Below are 24,522 nucleotides of genomic sequence, written 5' to 3' on the forward strand. Positions count from 1 at the left end.
TGTTCTGTGATGTTACAGGAAACATTTCTTCTTTTTTTGTGGATGTTGAAAAGTTGGGACGCACATTCGGTAAGCAAAACACTAACTGATATCTTCAGGTTTATTGATATGTAATTAGAAAATGTTCCCATTTCAAGTGCTAAACATTTTACCATGTCAGCAAATTACATATCTGATGTTTTTGTGTGTGTTTTTTTTCCCGGCGTGTGAAATACCACAAGCAGCATTGCATTCCACGTCTTCAGCGGTTAGATGAACTCATTCTTTAACTGGTTGTATCGTACAGCAATTAGCATTTTCACAATGATGTTGGAATGAACAGGCAGGAAAAGGTTAGTCTCATATTAACAGCAGAAATGCACCTTCAGATTGTTTCCTACAGTTTTTTCATCTGAGCCATTAATTCTTCAAGGCTCTGTTCAGTCTCCTCCACTGTCTCGCCATCTGCTTTTTCCTAGTTCAAAGACGAGAAAACAATGAGTTGAATTGGGTTCATAGACAAGACCAAACACTAAAACATTACAACAAAATGCCGCTTTTTTTAGAAATGATCTTCAAGCCCAACAGTACTCTCCACAGTAATTTCATTTAAAAGCAGTATGGAATGAAAGTAAAACTGAAGAGTCACTAAAAGTCACTTAGTGCTGTAAATATTTGACTTCACCATTATTACTTAAGGCAAAAAAGTATTTGATATAAATGTCAGTATATTTTTTTAAAATTAATGAGTCTACCCATACAGGGCTCCTAGTTTCAAAGTTTCAAAGCTGTGGTATCTTAAAGCGTACTAACCTCAGTTGGAATGGTATAAGCCACTGTGATGCCTTCTGGGAGATCGGGCACAGTACCTGAAGCAGCCTTTAACTCTTCTTCAGTCACCTCTGATACCAGCTCAATACCTGCGCACCACATTTTTGTATATTAACACACATTAACACAAAAAAACAACAACACAAAAACTATGTTACATTTAGGACACTGTACAAGTTTCTTTTGCTCACCCCATTCATTGTCTTCATGTACAACCTCCTCCTCTTCCTGTACGACCTCCACTTTGGGCCGCTCTGCTTCTGTCCTCTGAACAGAAAACAAGTGAGTAAGGTTAGCTTTTCTAACACTATATAAAAGCAGTAAGAATGGGACTTTAATCAGTCTTGGAATCATGTTACATGAGCAAACAGTGAGCACACACACACCTTGTACTCCTCCTGTTGTCTCCTGCAGTGACGGTCATTACACTGGGGGTTAGCTTTCATTGCCATGGCAGGGAAGAAGTCCTGCATGGCATTGTAGCCAAGATAATAACTAACAGTACCAAACTTTAGAAGATATCTGGAAGACAAAACATTTAATAAATAATATTGAACTTCACTTTACACTTTTAGATTTGAACCTGCCCAGAAAAACATGAAAATAAACCTACTTGAGGACATTTTGCACAAGGAGACCTGCCACAACACCCATGGTTGTTGGTAAGCTGGCAGCACACACACCCTCCCGTTTTAGGGTCTTCTCATCAATGTTGGCTGCCACCACAAGTGGAGGAGCACACTAAGAGAGAGGGTGTTATATGGTTTTAGAATGCAACTACATTTTTCTGTAAGAGCTGGACGTCATCATATTGCAAAGATATGTTGTTGTTATTTAAGTGTGAGCATACAGCGAAGCAGGCCGTCTCCCCAGGAATGATGAGCTGGATGTGTCCTGACACAGCATTTTCACTGACACCAGACTCCATCCAGATCTGACCTAGTTCATTGCAGGCCTGAAACAAACACCAAAATGAATTCAACTTGTAAGAGTTACATGTATTTTTTTTTTTTTAAATCTCTTTTTTTGTGACATTGACATGTATACACACTCACTGTATTGATGGCCATTCTGGCCTCAAAGTTGTCCACACAGCTCAGGACCAAATCCACTGGTTTTCCTTCTTCCAGCCCTCCATGACTGAAAACACACAGTTATTTGCTGGTGCAAAAAAGGGACAGAGGAAGAAAACTACAAAAAATATACAATATGAATCCTAACCTGATACAATCCATGAAATGTGTAAAATTTTCCATCGTAGTAATGTTGTAGTTATGGGTTTCAAATGACACGTCTGGATTGATGTTTCTGTTTGGGGAAAAGGGAAGTTAGATATATTTGAAAGAAACTGAATGGCTTTGGTGGAAAAGTGGATGTCTGTTAACAACAGTGTACCTGAGTGTGTGTTCTGCTGCTTCCACTTTGCTGAGGCCTGCTTGGTGAGGCTGGAAGAACAGCCTGTTCATATTGGCCAGCTCTACTTTATCATAGTCAAAAAGGAGCAACTGGGATGCCACAAAATGAGAACAAGCCACGGTAAGAGTAAAATCAGCACAGATGGACATGGATTTAAATTTAAATCAAGTAAAAGTGAAAGATAATGAAAGCTTCTATTACCTTACCAATGCCACATCTAGTGAGCATTTCAGCTGTCACACTGCCAACTCCCCCAACTCCAACCACAGCTACTGTGAATGTCCGAATTCTCTGTCAACAAATTTATAAACAATAATTACTCACATTTCTCAACACAAAAGCCTCCAACTTTGCTTTGATAGCTACAGTTGTGAACAGAAATTTACATACACTCATCTTGGGGATGAATGTCATTACGTTTGGGCTTTTCAGCTTCACCCCAAATCAACAGCTAGATGGCTGAACCTTGACAAAATTGGGTGTTCCAGCAGGACAATGATCCCAAACACACATCAAAACTGGTTTTGGAATGGATAAAAGAACTAACATTAGGCTGCTGGAACGGCCATTCCCAAAGCTCCGAACTCAACCGTGCTCAAAACGTTTTAGTTATATATACACATGTTTAAAATAAACTCTTTTCTATCTCTCTATTTAAAATTAGTGGACTATGCCTAACGGCTGTTAAGAGTGGCCAAATATCCAGTGAGAGTTATGGCAAAACCTAGCTGAGGTTCAACTGGCAGAAAGACATTTAACCAAGTATTAGTACTAGTAGTACTTATTTATTTACTTAATGTATGTTTTGAACCTGTGTGGATTAGACAAAATCCAACATGAATTCAATCTTATGAACCCAAGTTTTGTTTTGTAAATGATTAAACATGTATCTTACTCATTCCACCCCAGAAAAAGAACAGATCAAAGAAATCAATAAAAGCCCCAAATCACCACGACATTCATGGCCATAATGAGTGTAGGTAAACATCTGTATGTAATCATGCTATTATGAATATCGGGTTTGGGTTTCTATAAACATATATCGCTAGATAAAGGTAATTTAATGTTGTAACAGCAGTTTTTCTTTATTGTTTAATATGAAATATGAACTCTTGGAAGGGAGAGTAACCAGAAACCGTGCACTATTAAACAAAGAACAACTTTGAACATACCTCGTAATCATCTACGATGCCCATTCTCTTTAAAGCCATGAGGCGACTAAAATAAAAACACAGCTGAGATTAGCTTGTGGTGTATGACTCACAGGAAGGCGTCGGCTCTCAACATAGTGAGCCGTCTACACAAAAATCAATTAAAAGACCATATAATGAATACATTTAAAAAACAAACTTACCTGTACGGGTTGGAATCCACAACTTCAGCGCTCATTTTGTCAATTTTCGGTCTATTTAGTGCCTGACTGTGAGCATCTTCCGCGGCACACTGCTTCTGCTTACACTTTATCAGCTCATTCTCCAACTCTCTCACCCTCAACTTCAGCTCCTCCACCGTCGCCATCAGGAAAACAGTCGAAGGCTAAACTATGTAAAAGAAATAATAATGCTGTACACAAAAACGTAAATTTAAAAACCCTACAGGGATCGACACAGAAAGTACACGTCTTCGCTGCTCAAACCAGCTGTCAGGATGTGTGTTCCCGTTAACAGTGTTCGTGCAGAAAACGACCTAAACACCCTACAGTGTTCCCACTTCACCAGTGGATTGTTTAAACCCTTATTTTATTATTTTATTTTAGTATCGAAAATCTTCTAGTCATTAGGTTTTATAATTTTATAAATTTGTGGCAATAAAATAACTTTTAAGGGGCGTTACCTCGTTGTGCATATCGATAAACGGTCCGACCATCATATCAATAATGCTAAACGTAGCTAGCGCAACGATACATCTGACAATGATTAATCCAGAGTTATAACTGCGAAATGGAGGAACCGACCACTCCTGTACGACAGCAGCATAAATTCAATGTTGGCAGGCTTCAGAGATATCTGACTGCCAAGACACTTTTGTCAAACAATGACACCCTGACTGTAAGACAGTACAGGTAAGGTAGCCAGGTCTGTCTTCATTTTGTAGTGTCAAAGTTAATCTTGTGCAAATGTTTCGCCTGCTGATAACATGCTAGGGACACTCGCTTATCTTTTCAGTGCTGGTCAGTCAAACCCAACTTTCCTAATCCAGACGCCGTCAAACAGTTATGTTCTCAGGAAGCAACCCCCAGGTGAGCTGTTGCCAGGAGCTCACAAGGTAAGGCTCCCCCCACAGTTATTGTAGTTTTGGTTAAAAAATAAATAAAATATTGTTAATGTCCTGAGTTAGTTTCCTCACTTAAATTTTTACTATTTTAAATGGATAGGTTTAGTTTGTTTTTATGTGTTCTCCTATAACTAATGCTTCCTCGTGCTGTCTGTGTTTTAGTTTAGTTTGGGTTAACTGGTGAATCACTCACTCAGCACTTATCCAGTTCAGGGATTGCTGGAGCCTGCCCAGCCATATGTTTTCAATACGTGCTTTAATTAATTCTCATTATTTTTGGCAGCAACCACAACCTCAAGTGGTAAACAGCAAATAAGTCAATAAATAAACTGGGGGATATTTTTACATTAGGATTGCGTGTAGGTTAAGATGACCTGCTGAAGATCATTCCCAGCGAGACAATGGGAAAGAGGTGATTTAAGTGACTTTTAAAGTGGTATGGTTGTTTTTGCCAGACAGGTTGGTCTGAGTATTTTAGAAACTGCTGATCTACTGGGATTTTCCTGCATATCCATACCTAAGGTTTACAGAGAGAATGGTCAGAAAAAGAGAAGATATTCAGTGAGCAGCATTTATTTGCTCTGAAGTGCCTTGTTGATATCAGAGGTCAGAGTAGAATAGACTGACTGCTCTGAGCTGATAGGAAGGCATAAGCAACTCAAATAACCACTTGTTCCAACCAAGATATGCAGAAGAGCATCTCTGAATGCACAACACGTCGAACCTTGAATTAGATGGTTTACAGTAGCAGAAAATCAAACCGGCCCACACAGTCATATTCAATACAATAAAGCACGATTGGGATGTGGTGGAACCAGAAATTCAATCATAGATGTGCAGCTGACAAATCTGCAGCAACTGTGTGATATCCTTTCAGTATTTATAAAAAAATCTCTGAAAAATGTTTCCAGCACCTTAATGACTCTGTGCCACAAAGAATTAAGGCAGTTGTGAAGGCATAAGGTCGTCTAATCAGTACTAGCAATGTGTACCTAATAAAGTCGTCATCGTTTATAGTTTGGTTTTATGGTTGTATAATAACCTTGTTTTGACCACTGAAATAGTTGACAAATACAGACAAAACACAGTGGTTTTGTGCATCAGGTAACAAGTCACAAGTTTATTTTTCAGCCTTGATTTTTTTTTTAGTGAGAATTGTTTTTTTTATATGGTTTGACTGCAGGATTTACGTATTTGACCAGAAATGGGAATATGTGAGTCAGGGAGCGCTCAATGATAAAAAAAAATAAGCTCAAAAGTTTTACAAAAATGTTCCTGGCCACAAATCTGAGCGGTCATTAGACGACCATGTAGCAGATTTCCTGGAAACAATTATGGAAATGTTGTTTTTTTATTACGTGTTTAGGATATAACCAAGTTGGCTATGTTTAGTTATAAAAATTAAGCTATTTTTTTTAATAACCCGAATGAATATATTTATATCTAATGAAAGCTTCATACGTGTTACTTATGTTTAATACTAAATGGTGCTTTACATTTACCATCTGTGCACAAACACTGTTTTGTGTGACCTTGTAACTAATTGGATTTAATCAAATGAAAGAGCTCACTTTTCCCCAAATGTTTGGGAAAGTAGCACGTGATCATATTAGCTTCACTCAGTGGGTGAAGTTTCTCATAGAAGTGGATTTTTCTGCTTCGTTCACAGGTGGACAGGGAGTATCGAGTGCAGAAGGCCCTCTTCTCTGTTGGTTTCCCCGTTCCACAGCCCCTTCTGCACTGCGCTGATATTGAAGTCATTGGAACAGAGTTCTACTTAATGCAACATGTGAAGGTACTTTTTTTTTGCACTTAGGAGTCACAAGTCCCTGAATCTAATATTTTTTTCTAATGGTTTTTTCTAAGATGAAAATATTATTTTTGTTTGACGGCAATCGTGCAATTCTGTTTATTAGGGGCGCATATTCAGGGATCTTCGTCTACCTGGAGTGAGTCCAGCAGAGAGAACAGCTCTGTATGTGGCTGCGGTGGAAGTCCTGGCAAAGCTGCACTCACTGGATCTGCCATCAGTGAACCTTGAAGCATATGGAAGAGGGCCAGGTTATTGCAGGAGACAAGTGAGTTAACACAACATTCATTAAATCGAAGTCATTTTACTGTTTATTTGATCTGGAACTTAGTCACGATTTGTGAAATTAAAGAATGTCTTTTTATCTGTAAAGGTTTCCACCTGGACCAAGCAGTACACTGCAGCGGCCCACAGAGACATTCCAGCCATGAATGAACTGTCTGATTGGTTGATGAAGAATCTACCAGCCAGTGACAATGAGGTGACCCTTGTCCACGGAGATTATCGACTGGATAACTTAATATTCCATCCAACAGAGGTACACTTTGTCTGATCTTTACTTTTAGACCTTTGCTACATTTGTCTGTGAATACTTCACAAAGTCTGTTTTGTGTGATAAGGCGCGTGTGATCGCTGTGTTGGACTGGGAGCTTTCTACCACTGGACAGCCCCTGGCAGATCTGGCCTACTTCCTTATGCCACAATACTGGCCTGCAAGTCTCAGCGTTATCAGCACGATGGGCAGTTTAAAAGGAATAGATGGTAACGCCAACAACTGTTGATAACTCTGACAGTGATTAACATTTATAGACAGTGGAAAAACAGATTTGTTGTTTTCAGAAATTTGTATTTGATTATGATTTTATATCTGTTATTTATTTGTTTATGTCTGCTCACAGTCTTGTCCCTCTGGTCTTATTCCTCAATGAGCAGGTATCCCAACTGTGGAAGACCTGATCTCCATTTACTGCAGGTGCCGGGGGATCCCCCCTGCATTGCCACAACTGAATTTCTACTTGGCCCTGTCTGTCTTTAAAATGGCAGGAATTGCCCAGGTTTGTACCAAATTTCAACACTAGGCTGATTTTCTTTTTTTTCTTTTTTTTTACTGGCATACAGTATTGTGCAACTCACAGCTCCATACCTCATTTCCTCAAATTTAATTAAAAGTTATAGACAAGCACATAATGTAGTCACTTAATCTTTCATTAAAATTAAGATTTTTTTAAAATTATTATTTGTTTTTCGTAGGGGATCTACGCTCGTCACCTCCTGGGTAATGCCAGTGCACCGAATGCAGCTCAGTTTGGCCAGTGTGTGGAGCCCTTGGCTAAGGTTGCCTTGCAGCTTGGGCAGAGGTAGGTTTCAGTAATGAATGAATTCCTTGTGCAGCAATGCACTGATATCCTTTGACACATTCAGACATAACTTTAGCATAAACACTCTGCTATAGCAGGAAAAAAATTTTAAATCCTTCGTCACTGAAGGTCAAAAAAACTGATAGATCCCACCTGTTGATTATATGTAAGACAGCTGCAGTTGGAATTTGACACCCAGGTGTTGCTTCTGATATTCTCTGTTAGAATTTTAACATTTGAAATGTGTTTCATGCCAGGCCCCTCACAGGTCCAACAAAGGACAGATTGTTTTTCCAGACAGCTAAAGGTCGGGCTGTTCTCCAGCAGGTCAAAGATTTCATGAGACAATATGTGCTTCCTGCTCAGAAGGTCAGTTCCAAGAGCTGCCAAGAACAGAGGGGTTTTGTGTGCATTGATGAAATTTTAACTTGTGTACACAGCAGTTCGTTTCTTCACTGAAGGCTAATAAAGTAGAGTCAAAGAACAATGTGTCTCCTGGTTACATAAAATATGCTGCATATGGGCATCATCACATGGCAGGGCTTTGTAGCATTCTCACGTAAAGTGAAACAGATGAAGAACCACAAGCTCTTCCATGAAGCTATCTCTGCAGGAATATATTGTTGAGCTGATGTTACCATTGAGTGCTCGTAGCATCAACATGAACTCACTTGACAATTCACTTTGTGGAAAAATATTGTTGTTCCTTAGGAGGTTGCACAGTATTACACCAAACACGCTGAGTCTCCACAGAGATGGCACACCCCTCAAATTATAGAGGATCTGAAGGTATGTAGGTTTGATTTCTTTTGTTTTTGTTTTTTAAACTTAGTAACTCAGTCTCTTTTTTTTACACAAATCCTACATAGTTAAAATGACAGATAAGGGGAAAAACCCTCCAAAACAAAAAAATACAACCACATGTGATAGAGGACTGTCTAAGATTAAGTACTAGTCCAGAAAGTTCAACACCCAAGTTTATTTGACTCTTGTGTAAATAGCACACCTGAGACGCCCACGCACTGCAACCCATCATTAGTATTTGGCGTTTGAACAAAATTACTATTATTTGTGTCTGCGTGGATCTGTTCCAATTTCTGGAGCTCTGCTTGTTATCAGCATAGACAGGGAAAGAAGCCGTGGCTTGCATTTTCACTCTGTATAATAACATGTGTCTGTGTGCAGATTAAAGCCAGGGAAGCCGGGCTGTGGAACCTGTTCCTGCCTGCAGTCAGTGGGCTCACCCAGCTGGATTATGCCTATATTGCTGAAGAAACCGGCCACTGTGTGTTTGCCCCTGAAGTCTTTAACTGCCAGGCTCCTGGTAAAATATCTACATCAAAGACCTTTGATAATATTACAGATCAATTTTGTCCCTTACTTTGCTCTACTAGGATGGGCTTGCTCTTTGTATATAGAAGCTAGACTGCATTTTCTCTCCTTTTTTTATGAGTAGGATTCTCTCTAGTCAGGAAAAAGGCTCTCCAGATGTCAACATTTCAACCTCGTTTTAGTCATAACACTCCATTTTGGGGTTTTAAAAATATATCTTCCAAACCACACAAAAATCTCCAGATTCAGCTTTTTAAGGTATTTATTTGTTAGGAAAATCAAATCAGTCTTCCACGAGAGCATAAAGGTTACCAAATTCAGCTAGTAATTACTGGAAGATTATGACTATTTTTTTTTTTTCCACAGACACAGGAAATATGGAAGTGCTCCACATGTTTGGCAGTGAGGAGCAGAAGAAGAAATGGCTGGAACCTTTACTCAGAGGAGAGATTCGCTCCTGCTTCTGTATGACAGGTAGTTCCAAGAACAGGTCACAAAAAAATGCTTAGAGAAAAACATACCAAAATCTGTGTTGGTGATTGAAAACAAAGTTTGAGGAATCTGTCATATCTATAAGCATAGCTTTCTTGGTGTCGTTTGGAACACTTTCTGTTATGAATTCATAAAATTTCTTCCCTTTTCCAAAGTATTTCTCATGTTCACTTCTCAAAATATGTGTTGTGGTCTTCAGTCACATTGTTTTCTGCCAAGTGCAGATTGTGGTCTTGATCAGGCTAAGTTATAGAAGGCATGGCTGCTACTGACTGCGTGAAAGGCCCTTCACACGCCAATAGCAAACACGAGATCCCGATGAGTAATTTCTCCCTGTTTTGTTCTCTTTTGCTTTTAATGCTGCCTGGAAACAGTGACATGCTGCTGCCAGAGGTGATTACGCTGGTTTTGAACATCCTTGTGTTTTTTTTAATCAACACATAGAGATTAATAGTGTTTTGGATACATTTTGTTTTGCACAGCAGTGCAGACATTTTCCAGTATTGAGTAAAAGTACTCAGTCTGAAGTGCTGAAGGAGCCAGACATTCTTGTCATTTGTTTAAAGTGGCTTTGATGAGTTCTCAAGGTCTTCTGGAGGTCTTTTAAAGTTGTCTTCATTTTCATTGCAGTTCTTATACCTCACCATTTTCAGAGGAATCTTTTTTTTCCCTCCCTGTTTGTTTGTTAAGCCACTTAACACTGACCTATGAGTCATTTCAGTGCTAAAAGGCACCCAGTTCAAGGGTTGAACCAGTGTTGTGTCTACTCATAGAGACAACTTGGCAAAGAAACACTGTTGCTAGCAGCCTGTCACAAAAACACATAATTTGTTCCCATGTCTTTATTTAAACATGGGTTAACATGGGTTGACAGTTTTGTTGTCAGATCCTGATCCACCATGAAATACCATCTGGAGAGCATCTGATTGGCAACTGCTTCACTTTTTATCACAACAATGATCCCAAACACACTGCCACTGCAGCAAAAGCATAGCGGGATAGAAAAGCACACAGTGGGACGCTATCAATCCTGGACTGGCCTCTCCAGACTGCAGACGTCAATATTATTGATGCAGCGTGGGATCATCTTGACAGAGAATAAAACAAATGGCAGCCAACATCCAAAGAAGAGCTTTGGATGTCCTTCAAGAACGAGAACTATTCCTGAAGACAACTTAAAGATATGACAAGAAGGTTCAGGCTGTGAAGAAGAAAAAAAGAAAGTCGGATCAAATATTGATTTTTCAAACCTGTCAAAATTGTCAAAATATATTTTATTTCCATGTATGTTTGCACATTTTTAAATACATCACTGCAACCATTTTCCCTTTTCCTAACAAAATCTAAAGAAATTAGGGAGCAAAAGAAGAAATTAGCACTTTTGCACAGTACTCTATTACACTGGATGATGAGGAGAACCCTTTGTCGTGCACTGATAAATAATTTAAACTTCTGGTAACGTCTGCTGTATATTTGAACCCTTTGGCCGTGAAGGGAAGCTTAAGATAATTTGGGTTACCAGACGTGTAAAAACATGAGTCTGAGTTGAGTTTCATTAAGTATTGTGATATGTTATCAGTATTGTCGTGGTACTTCCTGTAAAATAGTACTTCCTGTGGTCCCCTCCTCAGAACCTGATGTGGCCTCCAGTGATGCAACCAACATGGAGTGCAGTCTTCACAGGGATAAAGACGACTACATCATAAATGGGAAAAAATGGTGGAGCAGCGGTAAGTATTTGTTTTTTTTAGCTGGCATTTGTTTGTTCATTTGTCTCCTGGAGACATCAGCTTTGGCAGAACTGCCACAAAAGCAGTTTGGAGTGTTTTTAGTGTTTTGTCAACGATGCATCTATGTACGAAACTTGAATGGGGGCCAAGTTTGAAGATGGGTGTGCTCCAGCCCATGTGTACTGAGTTTAGGATGCCGGAAGTAACTGGTTTTGCTGTTAGCTCATAACTTTGTTTGTTCCTGTCGCCATGGCAAATTGTGGCCTTGGAGATTCTTAATGTTGCAGGGAGTACCCCACAGGAATTTTGTAGTATGCTGATGTCAGCTGGAAAATGTCCCAAGTTTGCAAGATTAATGAAATGTTGCAGGTGTGATTTGACATAAACAGCAGGACTGAGTGCAACAGCTACAGAGAAGAAATTAGTGCTGTGGCTCGTGTGATTTCATTGCATTTACTTTAGAGAGCCTAAAGTCTGTAAACACCAAGCAGTTGTTTTATCACAATCCCTGCTTTAAAATATTTTAGAGCAAGTCCCCATAAACCAAAGAATGTTTTTAAAAGGGTGAACCTGAAAGTGTTGTTGATCATAAATGTCTTAAATGGGCAACAAAAAAGAGCAACAGACTCTTGCGGGAAGGATTATATAACATAAATAATTTTAAAAGTCAGAAAAACCTTGGCTTCATGCCTTTCTGAGAAACCTGGCTTCAGTTTTCCAACAGGTTGAACCAGTATAGGATCATGGATCAACTGGCATTTTATTTCTAAATGATGAGTCATCACACATGAATCAACTTTCAAAGACAACAAAATGGCCTTAAAATCCTAAAATAAATGTGCTGCTGCAAACAGTTGCAGTGCCCCGAAAAAATATTTGCCTATTTCCCAAACGAATCATCAAACGAATGTGACATAGGTTAAAAATCTCAAAGAGCAACACATCACCCCTACTCTAAAGAAACTCAAGAACAGCTGAGAAACAAAGTCATCAACGTCTATCAGGCTCGAAAGTATTACAAAGCCATTTATAAGGTTTTGGGACTCCAGTGAACCACAGTGGGGGCCATTATACACAAATGGAAAAAACAGAATAGTGTGGAACCTTCCCAGAAGTGGCCTGCCTACCACGAGCACATCAATGACTCTTCCAGGAAGTCACAAATGAACCCAGAACGTCATCTAAAAAACTGCAGATGTCATTTCCTTCAGTTATGGTCAGAATTCATGATTCAACAGTAACAAAGAGTCGGGACAGAAATGACATGTGTGGGAGAGTTCAAGGAGAAATCCACTGGTGACCAAAAACACACAAAGGCTTATCTCACATTTAACAAGAAAAAAGCCATCTTGATGATTCTTAAGACTTTTGGGAAAATATTCTGTTGACTGATGAGACAAAAGTTGAACTTTTTGGAAGGTTTGAGTACATCTGGCATAAAACTAATACAGCATTTCATAAAAAGAATATCATACCAGCAGCATGGTGATAGTAGTGTAATGATCTCGACGACTTGCCGTAACTGATGGAAGAATGAATTCTGCTCTCTAGTAGAAAATCCTGAACAAGAATGTTAAACCATCAGTTCATTCCCTGAAGCTCAAGTATCAGAAACACACCAGCAAGTGAACCGCTGAAAGGCTAAAAAACCAAAATGAAGGTTTTGGAGTCCTGACTTAAATCAGATTGAGATGCTTTGCTATAAACTTAAACAGGCAGTTTATGCTCGAAAAACCTCCAGTGTGGCTGAATTAAAACAGCTCTGCAAAGAAGAGTGGGCCAAAATTCCTCCACAGTGATGTGAAAGACTCACAGCAAGTTATAACAAAAGCTCGATTGCAGTTCTTGCTGCCAAGAGTGTCCAACCCAGTTATTAGGTTTAGGGGGGGGCAGTTACCTTTCCACACAGGGTTAGGTAGGTTTGAATTTAAAAAAAAAAAAGTTTGAACCTTGATAAATTAAATTTACTTGGTTTATATTTGCCTAATATTAAAAATAGATTGATGATCTAAAATATTTTGCAAATATGCAAACGAAAATGAAAAATAAATAAAATCCGGAAGGTGCAAATGCTTTTTCACAGCACTGTAAGGTCATGGATCCACTAAATCAGCTGACATCAGCTTACTTCTAAATGAGTCATTATATACGAGTCATAATGAAAGAGAAATTGGCCTTAAAATCGTAAAATAAACGTGCTTTTGCAAACATTTACAACTGTTGGGTAAATCTTACTAACACTGCATTCATGCTCACAGGCACGTGTGTGTAGGCCCTCAGTCTGTGTGTTAATGCTCTGGAGGTTAACACAAATCTGTGACTCATGTGTGAATCACTGTTCTTCTTGGTCATTTGGACTATCTTTGTCTTTATAAACAAGCTTGGTGTTTAACATCCTGTTTGACTTGATTTGATCGTGATAGTTAAATGTCAAAAACTCAGAGTAGTGGTTTTGTTTTCCGCGTAACCTCCTTAGACCCGAATGACGCTTGCAGAGTCTGTGTACTCCGAGGGCTTCGCTTCCAAGTTAAATGAAAGCAGCGGCTTGTTGTTTTTATTAATTGGAATTTCTTTTCGCAACTGAAAGCTTGAAATGCTGCAGTTTTTAAAAAATAAATTGAGCAGAATTTCTGCAGCTCATCATTTTTATCTAGCGCACAGTTTGACTTTATCATTCATCGGCGGTTATGTTGTCCTTTTCGAATGTTTTTCTTTTGACTGGAAGTGAAAATTCCATCAGGAGAAACAAATCTTCTGGGGTTATGAGAATTTCCTTTCCTCGCATGAATATATCTCTCTGTCGGAAAAGAATGTGGGTGTGATTGCGGGTTCTTTCATACTTTGTGTGACCCATTGTCACTTTTGTTGCAAAACGTATGATACTTGAGTGGAAATCAGTCTTTTCTTTTCCTTTTTTTTTTTTGTTTTTGAGTGAGACAAGATTTCCATATATTCAGTCCAACTTTAGTTCGAACAAAAGTAGAAGTGAAACCAGTGGTTATTGTATTCAGATATTTTATTTTTATGGTAAAACTCATTCTTTCCTATCACAAAAGTAATATGAACTCGCAGTTCCTCACTGATGTGCTATGGGTGTTTTCCACAATATGATTTCCAAGTACTTGGGAATCCTTAAAGAGATGGATCTCTGCCTTTATTTGTGCAGCACTGTTTCCAATAACAGAAACGACAGACTTTTTCATGCTGTATTACGTCATAATCGCAGAGCATTCCTAGTTGCGATCTCTTGACTGCTGCTTTCTCTTAGAATTACCGATCATAACTAAAAGCTACCGAAAATAACCCTTAAATTAAAAAATGCTGTCCATAATCCACACGCACTTTCGCGTTCCCTTTTTCTCTAAAGCTGTGTGGTGCAAAAGGCAGTTTGTTGCTAGATGGAAGGGTCTATAGACATTTCCAGTACAGCTTTGCGGTGTGGAAGCTATTGAAGCTGGTCCCATAGGCATGTTAAGCCACAGGCGTTTGTATTTGCATACACACTCACGGAGCTGATATACATGCTTTTCATTATTAGCAGTAGCTGTGAGATTGTCAGTGGAATTACAGAAGACATAATCATTTTGGCTTCAGTCAGGCCACAATATGATAAGTCCAAAAAAATAAGCAGTGTTAGCACTGTTGTCTCACAGCAAGCAGATCCTGAGTTCAACTCCAACACCATCTGGCCAGGCTGTGTTACTGTTCAGGAAATAAAAAGATGAAAACACCTATCCAACCGTGTTTTTACCATAACTTTCAAAGGCATAGTTCAGGTAAGCGGAATCATGCAGGATTTGGGGCTTACTTTGGCTTATGTTGTCTTATGATATGCACCTTTAATACGTTTGTTTATCCAGTCGTTTCTCTGTTTAGAAATTATTCAACTTGTGTCCTAAACATGTGCTAGACACACCTAGTTTGGGGATCATTCAATCACGCTTCTAAGGCATTGCTCTGGAAAAGAATGACTAACAAGAGGGAAAGAATGGTAAACAGTGAATTCATGTTTGTCTTTGATGTTCATGAGGTACTTGTGGGAGTTGTGATCAAGAATTTTGACTCTTCTTTGTTGCTGTGTAAAAAGGCTTGAGTAAACTTTGACCTCTTGGTTTATCACCCATCTACAGCAAAGGGCTGAGCCTAGATTCTAAGTTTAAAGCATAATCTGGAAAAAAAACGGTGGATTGGGTTTTACTGCAAACTATAAAACTTGTGTTATTGAAAGGATAAAAAGAAGATTAGATGAAAACAGCAGTCGCTCTTTAAACTTCTCCAAACAATATTCAGCTTTGATAGCATGGTGGGGTGCTTCCTGCTGGTTGCTGTCCTGTCTTTGCTTGCCAAATGTTTTTCCACTCGATGGGTCACCCACTGTGCAGTCAAGTCATCCGTCATCCCAACCCAAAACCACGGGATGTAATGAAATGAGACGCAGATGAGCTCGTTTAAGGCGGTGTAGATTGTAAAGCTGTATTCGATTAGTTGCAAAGAACTCGAGAACGAGAGCGTCAGCTGCACTCAGTTGCGACAGATGCGTGTTATTGAAAACTTTGTTCTTTTATTTAACAAAATACATAATTTATACAAAATACTTTGCTGGTTAGTGCATATAAATTCACTGTACATATACAATTATTAAACTGAGAATTAACATTTATATTTATGGGGATCTGTCTTGCATGTTAGTAAGGGAACGTAAATATATTTATACTGTGTACATGCAATTTTGTATATAAGTTTACAAAAAAATAGCTAAATATTTCCAGTCTTAAATAGTAAAGGTGCTGGTGTCTTGTTCTTCTGAATCCGACTGGGATTGGGTTTGATTACACGCTTGGAGCGCAATCTCCACGGGCTCCTCGTTGACGTGTCTCTGGTGCCTTCCAAGTCGCTGTCCAAGGTGTTTGGCAGTCTTTAGAACGTGACTCCTGAAGGACGACCCCATGAAGGCGTACAACAGCGGGTTAATGCAGGCGTGGGTGAGAGCCAGGCTTTCTGTCACCTGCATAGCGTGATCCAAGCCCTTGCTGACATCACAGTCGGTCACGAGCATGTAAATGATGTCCATCGCTCGGCAAAGCTTGACTACCGTGTAGGGCAGCTGGGTGAGCAGGAATACGGCCACCACAGCCAGGAGGACCCGCAGGGCTCGCCACTTTTTCTCTCGTCGCACCGCGACGGCCTTACTCAGCGCCAGTCCCACTCGGCAGTAGCACACCACCATGACCAGGAAAGGTATCACAAATCTCAGGATCACCTCAAGCAGCTCCAGGGAAGCCTTTGCAGGTCGGGCCATGCTGTGCGGGTAGATGGCTGTGCAGCTGATCCTGTAATGGGTGTGCTTCACTGTGGAGAAGATAAGTTCAGGAAGGCCGAGAATACTGGCTATAGTCCACAGCATGAGGCACACCAGGAACCACTGTCTCCTGACTTGGGATCTGGTGCCAGCTCTGTCCGTTGGATTTTTGGTTACAGCGCGGTAGCGATCCACACTGATGCACGTAAGCATCAGCATGCCGCAGCTGAAGTTGGTGCTGTAGAGGAAGGATGTGAGCTTGCAGGCTGCCGTACCCAGCATCCACCCGTGGACAGCATCGGCTGCCCAGAAAGGCAGGGTGAAGAGAAGCAGCAGGTCTGAAATGGCAAGGTTGAGGATGCACACATCCGTCAGGGTTCGCAGTTTCAGCCGTGACGTGTAAACCACCACTACCAAGGCGTTTCCCGCCAGGCCTACTATCAGAGCCAGGGCATAGATGACCGGAAGGAAGACGCCGGCAAAGGAACGCACTGTTTCCTTGTCACAGATGGTGTGTTCATAATTGTAGTCGTAAGTTTCATTTGAATCATCGTCGTGGTGATAGTCAAAGTCGGCCATACTTTTTCTGTGGGAAAAAAATACAAGAGAAAAAAAGAGAAACATTTCTTTAAAAGCTCCACCTTTTTAGTTTACTCTGAGTACCAACAATTGAGTTCTTGTCCATCATTAACATGTATGGCATCATTTAACAGAACAAGAACCCCCCCCCCTTTTTTTTTTGTACCAGGAACAGGAAAGGCGAGTTCTTTGTGTGTTCTGCATCAGAGGAATCTTTCCTGCATGGTTTCCCTAATCGCTTTAGCTCAGCCTGTCAGAAATGAGCGTGTGGGCTTGAATAAACTCCAGTAGGGAAAAAAAGAGAGACAATAGAGTTACACATCTTCTAGTGAAGTTTTTGAATTGAATTACTTTGTATTCCAGTGGGTGCTGAGTGATCTACACACTCCAGAAAATGGTAGCTTTTGATTTGCTAATCCTTTAATTACAGGGAAAAAGATGTTCTGCAAACTAATGATGTCTATTATGCAATGCACAGGACTTTTTTTTTTTTTTTTTTTTTTGGAGCTTGTTAACACCAATCCAATTTCTGGTCTTTTTTTAAAGTTTAGTGAGGAGGAAGTATGCGGAGAAAGGCCTGAGAATGTCATGCAAGTGCGGGATCTTTTTCTGCCAGATTAAAATCCAGGATGTTGGTTTTTACTATATGTGGCATTTGCTGGTTCAACAGGATGTCCCATTGATGTGACTCTTTCATTCAGACCCATTGTTGTGTTAGCCAAGCTGTTCCCTGCCAGTAAGGATCTCACTCAAGCATTAGCAAGTGGGATACTGTGCCTGCGTGGATACTTTTACTGTCACAAATAGATACTTTTTTTTTCCTGTTAGATCCAATAATCCCTTGAAAAAACTAACTGAGCTCCAAGGACAGATCTTGTATTGTTCCCCTGTATATTAGAAACCATAAATCCCTTTTCATTCAGGTTTTTGTTCATTTCCTGAGGAAGAAGAATTGAGGAAAGTGCGAACTCTGAACAGCAAAACATGTTACGTTGCGGATGATGTAACGTCTGGCTGAGGACCAAGAGGTGATGCATTGAATATTTTGCACGTCAAGAGCATTTTTGGCAACTCACACTTGTTACAAAGATGACAGCAGTCCCTTAACGAGCCATATAACAAGTGTCTCTCTTCTGAATTGGGAGTAGTAGTTACTGAAGCAGATGTTCACTGGAACGTTCAGAAAAAATGTCAAATATTGACTTTTGGCTACAGATGGGCTTCGTGTGTCAGCTGGGGTTTTTTTTTCAGATTATTATTTTTTGTTTGTTTTCACAGCAGCTATTTGGCTGTTTGGATTTCACTAGTCAAATTAATTAAAAAAGATTAAAATGATTTTATTATCAATTATATGTGTACTGCACATACATGTAGAATAAAAGGAATTAAGAAAATGGAAAAAAGATAAAAGGACACTCCAGGAAGGATATTTTAAAAAATTGAACCTATGCACAGTAGTGGCATCAGTGCAAATAAAGTAATGGAAGATGATGTAAATGGACATATAATAGATAGACAAAATATTATAAATAAATAGAGCAGCTTATAATATACACATACAATAGCAGGTATGACACTAGGATATACATAGAAAATGTATTTAGGTGAAAACTTTTGTAGTTGAGTTAAGTCAATATTGCTTTGGTAACATACATGAGTAATGATATCGCAAATGCAGGTGATTTTATTGTTGTATAAAGAGCCGTCGATCGAAAATATATGAATATTTTTCAGTTATTTTTCTGCATGCTTTGCTCAAAGGTGTCGAACACGGGCATGGGAGTGGCATTATTGTGTACACCTTCTATGAATTTGTGCATTTTATAATCTTTAGTTAAGCAAAATCTATGACACAAAGTTGATATAGTCCAACAATGCTTATAGTAATAATGATATACTACCTGTATTTAGGTAGAAGAGTAAGAGAACAGTTTGTTTACAAAGAGCTATGCGCTCAGGAGAAAAGCAGAGCAACACAAACCTAACACAACAGTGTTAATGAGGTAATATAAAGAAGCTTAGTCATAAAATATACCAAGCAGGACTTTGACTGTGAGTCAAAGACTAAAGTTAACCGTTCACTAAGTAAAACAACAATGCACAACATCACATATCTCTGTGTATAATAAGTATATGTAAAATGTAGCTATGTATTTAATGATGTAGTTTAAAGATTTAAAAGTGTAATATTATTTAAAAAAACAAAAGTTCAAGGAAGGAATATAAGGAGTATATCTCTTGTCAGTATACGTTACACTAAAGGGTATGAAAGAAAAGTCAAAATGCTCTTACCGTGTTTCTGTTCCTGTCCAAGAACCGTAAAGTTAACACTGATCCGTTTATTGTTGTGTATTCTGGGGAAAAAGGTTGCATGCACTCTGGCACTGCAGTGACTAATCTCTGCTTCAGCCAACCCCACTCCCTTCACTTCTGACACTGTAGGAGCGTGTCCCTTCACCACGTAACACAGACGTAGCATTTGTCAGTGTGAGTGCGTGTGTGTGCGCACGCACGTGTGTGTGTGTGTGTTTGAGTGTGGATCAGGTTCAAGGAGAAATGTCTAAGACGAATACAAATTCCTTGAGTCGTCTGTTTTCTTATGCTGTGCTGTGCAATGCACCATATAAAGAGAGGCTGTTTTACACACAGGGAGTTCCTATTGGTGGTTGTCCTTTTCTTTTCTTTTCTTTTTGTACATACTTCACCAGCCTCATTCCTAGTAGCAGCAGCTTTGGTCATTTGAAATATACAAGTGAAACTAGAGTAATGTTTTTTTGTTTTGTTTTTTCTACTATTTCCTTATTTCTGCTTCCTCAGAAACGTTCAGCTATTTTTTGACTGCCACACTCTTATAAATATATCAAACAAAAATATACAAGACAATTGGATTTGGGCCAGAAATAAATAATGAAATGTATCCATAAAAATTCCAGTCAGACAAAGAAAAGGAACATTAGTTTTCATTAGAGGGGAAAAGGGGCCTTTAGCTATGTTAAAATTGCATATTGACTTGATTTCTTTTTTTTTTCTTTTTTCTTTTTTTTTCTGGAAAAATCAGCTGCATAGCATTCTGTCAGGAAGTCTAATTACTGGGTTGGGAAGGTTTAAATTCATACCAGGAATGATATGACATGCATGGGCATGCTTTGGATCATGGACCCTTATGTATGGGTTCACAGGAAAACCTCACCTGCCTCTGGGCCAAACGGGCTTTCCTAAATGTGGTTTATGGGTGGTGTCTGCTGTAAAGTTCTTCGCTACAGTCTGAGAACAATCAGTTACTGTTTGTTTGCGTTTCTGTAGCCAGAGAGTAAATGCAAAACCTCAACCCCTGTCAAATCAAGTTTAAGAATTCACATGCTCTCACGCGTGGTTTTCGTGTTGTGAGAGCTCTTAAACTAAAGATGTCTGCTGCTGTCTGGTGTCCATATGTCCTGTCTGGAGGGGACAGTTGTGCCAGCTGAACCAAAACCTAAACAGGAAGGCGACACCATCAGTTGGTCACCCTGTTTGTGCCCTTAGGGTTTGTCTCAAAGTGGACTCTCAACCAGGGAAATTCCAAAGGATTCTGCAATTGCTCCTTCTGTGACCACTTTTGTAATATCTTGTTTAGAGGATCTCTATGATGTTTTTTTTTAATCTCGAACTGGTATTATAATAAAGTAATAAAGTTACTGTATTTGAGGAGTGGAAAAAAAAAAACTAACTCAGGAAACCGGTTGTCGTCATTAACATTATTAAGCAGCCACATGGTTACCACATCCGTGACAGCAAAATTCGCAGTTTCCGGCCGCAGTAGGGGTCATGGACTGGTTAAGGACGGAGGCAGTCGCTGAAAAGTTACCAGCCCCATTGATTTATAGCACCAGAAAGCAACGTGACCTGAATGTAAATGACCCACAGGATTTTTGCCTTGTCCCGCCAGGTGCCGGCAATCCCCAGTGCAAAGTGGCCATTGTCATGTGCAGGAGCGGCATTCGGGATGAAAACATCAGGTCAGCAGAACAGTTATGTGAAATATACGTCCACGTTTCTTTGTGGGAACAAACACGCAAAGATTTGTTTCTGCCTTTTTCCAGAGTTTTCTGATGTCATGTTTTTCACCACAACAGGATTTTTATTAGTATTGTTCATTTCTAGTTTTGGTTTTATGTGAGATTGTTTTGTGTGTTCCTTTGAACTTTTTTTTAAGAAGCCATTTGTCCCACTAGACTTCTTCTGTTTCTGCTGCCAATATAACTGAAATGGACTTTGCTTAGAGACACAGCCTACTTCCCAGCATGCCCCTTAGCACCGGTCTAGCTTTCTGCCCTGATGTTTGTATAACACATAGGGGGGGAAAAAGTCGGTCTAATGTTGATTCTTGTGTGTGTTAAATTTTGCTTGAAGTTTAATTGGCATAATTTAGGATATTAATTAAAAGAAATTCCTAACAACCACACCCAGAATATAATAACTCTTCTCCTTGGTTTGTCAGCAGTAAAAGGCACACACCCTTGCTTGCAATGAATGGAGATTCCCATCAGTATCATATTTATAGCTGCGTGAAAAACCTGTGAAAATGGCCACTGTGCTCAAAGTATAATTCCATCACATGCTTCGGCTGTAAACCTGTCTCTTAGGCATAGCCAGCACAGTATGATCCTCGTACCTATGGACACAGCAGGTGTAAAGCTCATCAGACCACTCACTGTGTTCGGTCAGGATGGTAAGTTAATGATATCATCTGTCCTTGTTTATTTTTCCCCACAGTATGGGCGTGCAGAGATGACATCTGAGCTTTCCTGACACGATTTAATCCTTGTATCTGTTCTCAGATGCGATCCATGGTGGCCACTTTGAAGTGCATTTTGAAAATGTGCGCGTACCCGCCTCCAGCATTATTCTAGGTAAAAGCCTTTATTGTTTTGTCTATATTCCCAAGAAACAGAATATGTTTGAACGATAAAGCAGTGTTGACTTGACATTTTGTGAATGAGATAATTACGGCCTCTTCTGTTATCTCTCTTTCTGTGTTACACTGTTGTGGTTTCCAGGGGAGGGCAGGGGATTTGAGATTGCCCAAGGTCGCCTGGGGCCAGGCAGGCTGCACCACTGTATGAGAGCTGTCGGACTAGCAGAGTTGGCATTGGAGCTACTCTGCCAGCGGGCTGCCACCAGACACACCTTTGGAAAACAACTGTACCAGCATGTGAGTGAAGCTGTATCTGAAGGAGAGGTTCTCAGAGCTTTGATGGCTTTCTGCCAGTTTTGGGGTTACAGCATACAGAAGAAGAAAAATATCAGGAAATGGGGTTTATAATCGCAGTTTTTGTGCCATTTATAGCAAGTTAAATTCATTTCTGTATTTGCCAGCATTGGGAATGTTTATTCTGCCTAAATAGAATAACATGTACAGTATTGCAAAGAGAGAACCCAAGAGATATGCCAGATTTAAATCTTGGGGCTGTGGCAGTATGTGCTGAGAGATGTCCTACTGTTGACACCTAGTGGACAGCTTTTTAGATGCAGCTAATGGATCTCTGTGTTATCTATTGTCCAGGAAGTTATTGCTCATTGGATAGCAGAGTGCCGTCTCATGATAGAGCAGACTCGCCTGCTTACTCTCAATGCTGCTCATGCACTGGATACACTAGGCAGTCGGGCAGCTCGTAAGGAGGTAAAACTATTTTTGACCCTCACATTTAAAACAACAAAACAAACACATAAATGTGCTGATATCTTACTTGGGATGGACAATAACATTGTATTTCTAAAACCAATGGCTTCTCTGTTGCGTTTTGGATATTTTTATTTTTTTTGAAAGTCATTTTTATCATGACATACACTATATTGTGAAAAGTATTCAATCACATCCTTTTACACATATGAACTTGAGTGACATCCCATAATAGAGGTGTTTATGGGAATTTTTGACCACTCTTCTGGAAGTCCATTTGTGAATTCTAGTAAAGTTCTTCTGTACCAAACTCGCTAATCCATGTCTTTATGACCTATCTTTGTGCACTGGTGCGCAATCATGAACAGGAATGGGACATCCCAAAACTCACACAAAGTTGGGAGCTGGAAATTGTCCAAAATGTCTTGGTATGCTAAAGCATTGAGTTCCTTTCATTGGAACTAAGGCACCCTAATCCCCCCTCCTCCAAACTTTACAGTTGTCACAATACAGTCAGACAAGTACTGTTCTCCTGGCAACCGCCAAATCCGGTCTCATCCATCAGATTCCAGACACTCCAGTCATCACTCAATAACTCCAAAGACCAACCTCGCCACTGCTCTTGCACTGGCAGTGTGTTTTACACCACTGCATTTGACACTTTGCATTGTGCTTGGTGATCCAAGGCCTGAATCCAGCTGGTCTGCCATGGAAACCCATTCAATGAAGCCCTCTAGACACTCTACCTGAGCTAATTTGGAGGCCACATGAAGTTTGGAGGTCTGTAGCGATTAACTTTACAGAAAGTTGGCAACTTCAGCCTCTGCTGACCATGCTGTTTTTTGTTTTTACATGGCCTACCACTTTGTGGCTGAGTGGTCATTTCCACTTCATTATAATACCCCTAACAGTTGACTATGGAATAGTCAATAGCTCAGAATTTCACAAATTGACTTGTTGCACAGCTGGCATCCTATTACAGGACCACACTAGAATTGATTTGAGCTCCTGAGAACGACCCATTCATTCATAAATGTTTGTAGAAACAGTCTGCACGACTAGGTGCATGATTTTATACACCTATGGCTATGGAAGTGATTCAAACACCTGAATTCAATGATTTCGATAGATCAGTGAATACTTTTGGCAATATAGCATATGCAATCCCAGCTTGAAATCACTGTGGGATGGAATTGGGAAAGGGCTGTGGTCTTTTGAACTCTAACATTTATCTTTATCACTGCCTACTAGATTGCTATGATTAAGGTTGCAGCAGGAAGAATGGCCTGCAAGGTGGTGGACATAGCCATACAGGTATATGGTGGTGCAGGTGTGTCTGGAGACGTTCCACTAGCACAGATGTAAGTTTGGACCCGTCCCAACACATTAATGGTAAATGCCTTCCATGATGCCAATATTACATTTGTCTTCAGGTACTCATATGTGCGGACTCTGCGCATCGCTGATGGACCAGATGAGGTGCACCTCTCCTCTATAGCCTATTTGGAACTCAGAGATCAACTAAAGAAGGCACAGGCAAAGCTCTAAAAACATGGCCACAGCTTCATTACACTGCAGTAAACTATTACTGCCCCGATAAGCATTTTTGGCCCTAAAGTGAGATTGCTTGATTTTTATTCACTAGTTGCAAAAACACTAAACTTTAAAATGAAAAACCTTACTAAACATACTACCTGTAAAGAAGCACCCTTACATATGTGCCAGGTGAAAATCAAATAAAACATGATTAAAGTGTCTGCCTC

At 39.8% G+C, this 24,522-nt stretch overlaps 3 protein-coding genes across 3 annotated transcripts; 1 reads left to right on the forward strand and 2 right to left on the reverse strand.

Annotated features, from left to right (window-relative positions):
* Positions 1–24: 24 nt before the first annotated feature.
* On the reverse strand, positions 25–4,200 carry uba5 (ubiquitin-like modifier activating enzyme 5). The gene is made up of 13 exons (XM_085287051.1): positions 4,060–4,200; positions 3,581–3,767; positions 3,399–3,444; positions 2,428–2,517; positions 2,206–2,315; positions 2,032–2,118; positions 1,866–1,950; positions 1,661–1,765; positions 1,424–1,551; positions 1,197–1,332; positions 1,002–1,077; positions 793–899; positions 25–454 (listed from the first exon to the last, which is right to left on the reverse strand). Exons 2-13 carry the CDS (start codon positions 3,742–3,744, stop codon positions 377–379), a joined length of 1,212 nt encoding a protein of 403 aa, XP_085143177.1. The 5' UTR covers positions 3,745–3,767; positions 4,060–4,200; the 3' UTR covers positions 25–376.
* acad11 (acyl-CoA dehydrogenase family, member 11) lies at positions 4,155–24,516 on the forward strand. The gene is made up of 20 exons (XM_085287048.1): positions 4,155–4,288; positions 4,392–4,491; positions 6,170–6,295; positions 6,417–6,578; positions 6,684–6,848; positions 6,931–7,072; positions 7,244–7,365; positions 7,562–7,668; positions 7,926–8,037; positions 8,380–8,457; positions 8,854–8,992; positions 9,367–9,474; positions 11,124–11,222; positions 21,026–21,095; positions 21,723–21,808; positions 21,918–21,989; positions 22,137–22,291; positions 22,643–22,759; positions 24,011–24,120; positions 24,193–24,516. The coding sequence occupies exons 1-20, from the start codon at positions 4,167–4,169 to the stop codon at positions 24,305–24,307; spliced, it is 2,307 nt and encodes a 768-aa protein (XP_085143174.1). The 5' UTR covers positions 4,155–4,166; the 3' UTR covers positions 24,308–24,516.
* On the reverse strand, positions 15,762–19,888 carry ackr4b (atypical chemokine receptor 4b). Its single transcript, XM_085287052.1, has 2 exons — positions 19,393–19,888; positions 15,762–17,107 (listed from the first exon to the last, which is right to left on the reverse strand). Exon 2 carries the CDS (start codon positions 17,098–17,100, stop codon positions 15,994–15,996), a length of 1,107 nt encoding a protein of 368 aa, XP_085143178.1. The 5' UTR covers positions 17,101–17,107; positions 19,393–19,888; the 3' UTR covers positions 15,762–15,993.
* Positions 24,517–24,522: the final 6 nt, after the last annotated feature.

The sequence above is a fragment of the Mchenga conophoros genome, linkage group LG9, assembly GCF_057382185.1.
Source record: "Mchenga conophoros isolate Kocher_MC1m ecotype Shallow Benthic linkage group LG9, M_conophoros_male_GT1.1, whole genome shotgun sequence".
Classification (NCBI taxonomy): Eukaryota; Metazoa; Chordata; class Actinopteri; order Cichliformes; family Cichlidae; genus Mchenga; species Mchenga conophoros.

Excerpts from the sequence above, each read along its gene's own strand:
- uba5 (XM_085287051.1), bottom strand. The coding sequence starts at position 3,744 with ATGGCGACGGTGGAGGAGCTGAAGTTGAGGGTGAGAGAGTTGGAGAAT. Across the intron at positions 1,333-1,423 it reads CTTGTGCAAAATGTCCTCAA|ATATCTTCTAAAGTTTGGTA; the intron begins GTAGGTTTATTT and ends TTTGTCTTCCAG. Across the intron at positions 1,078-1,196 it reads GACAACAGGAGGAGTACAAG|AGGACAGAAGCAGAGCGGCC; the intron begins GTGTGTGTGTGC and ends TTTTCTGTTCAG.
- acad11 (XM_085287048.1), top strand. The coding sequence starts at position 4,167 with ATGGAGGAACCGACCACTCCTGTACGACAGCAGCATAAATTCAATGTT. Across the intron at positions 7,073-7,243 it reads CAGTTTAAAAGGAATAGATG|GTATCCCAACTGTGGAAGAC; the intron begins GTAACGCCAACA and ends CTCAATGAGCAG. Across the intron at positions 21,809-21,917 it reads CACTGTGTTCGGTCAGGATG|ATGCGATCCATGGTGGCCAC; the intron begins GTAAGTTAATGA and ends ATCTGTTCTCAG.
- ackr4b (XM_085287052.1), bottom strand. The coding sequence starts at position 17,100 with ATGGCCGACTTTGACTATCACCACGACGATGATTCAAATGAAACTTAC.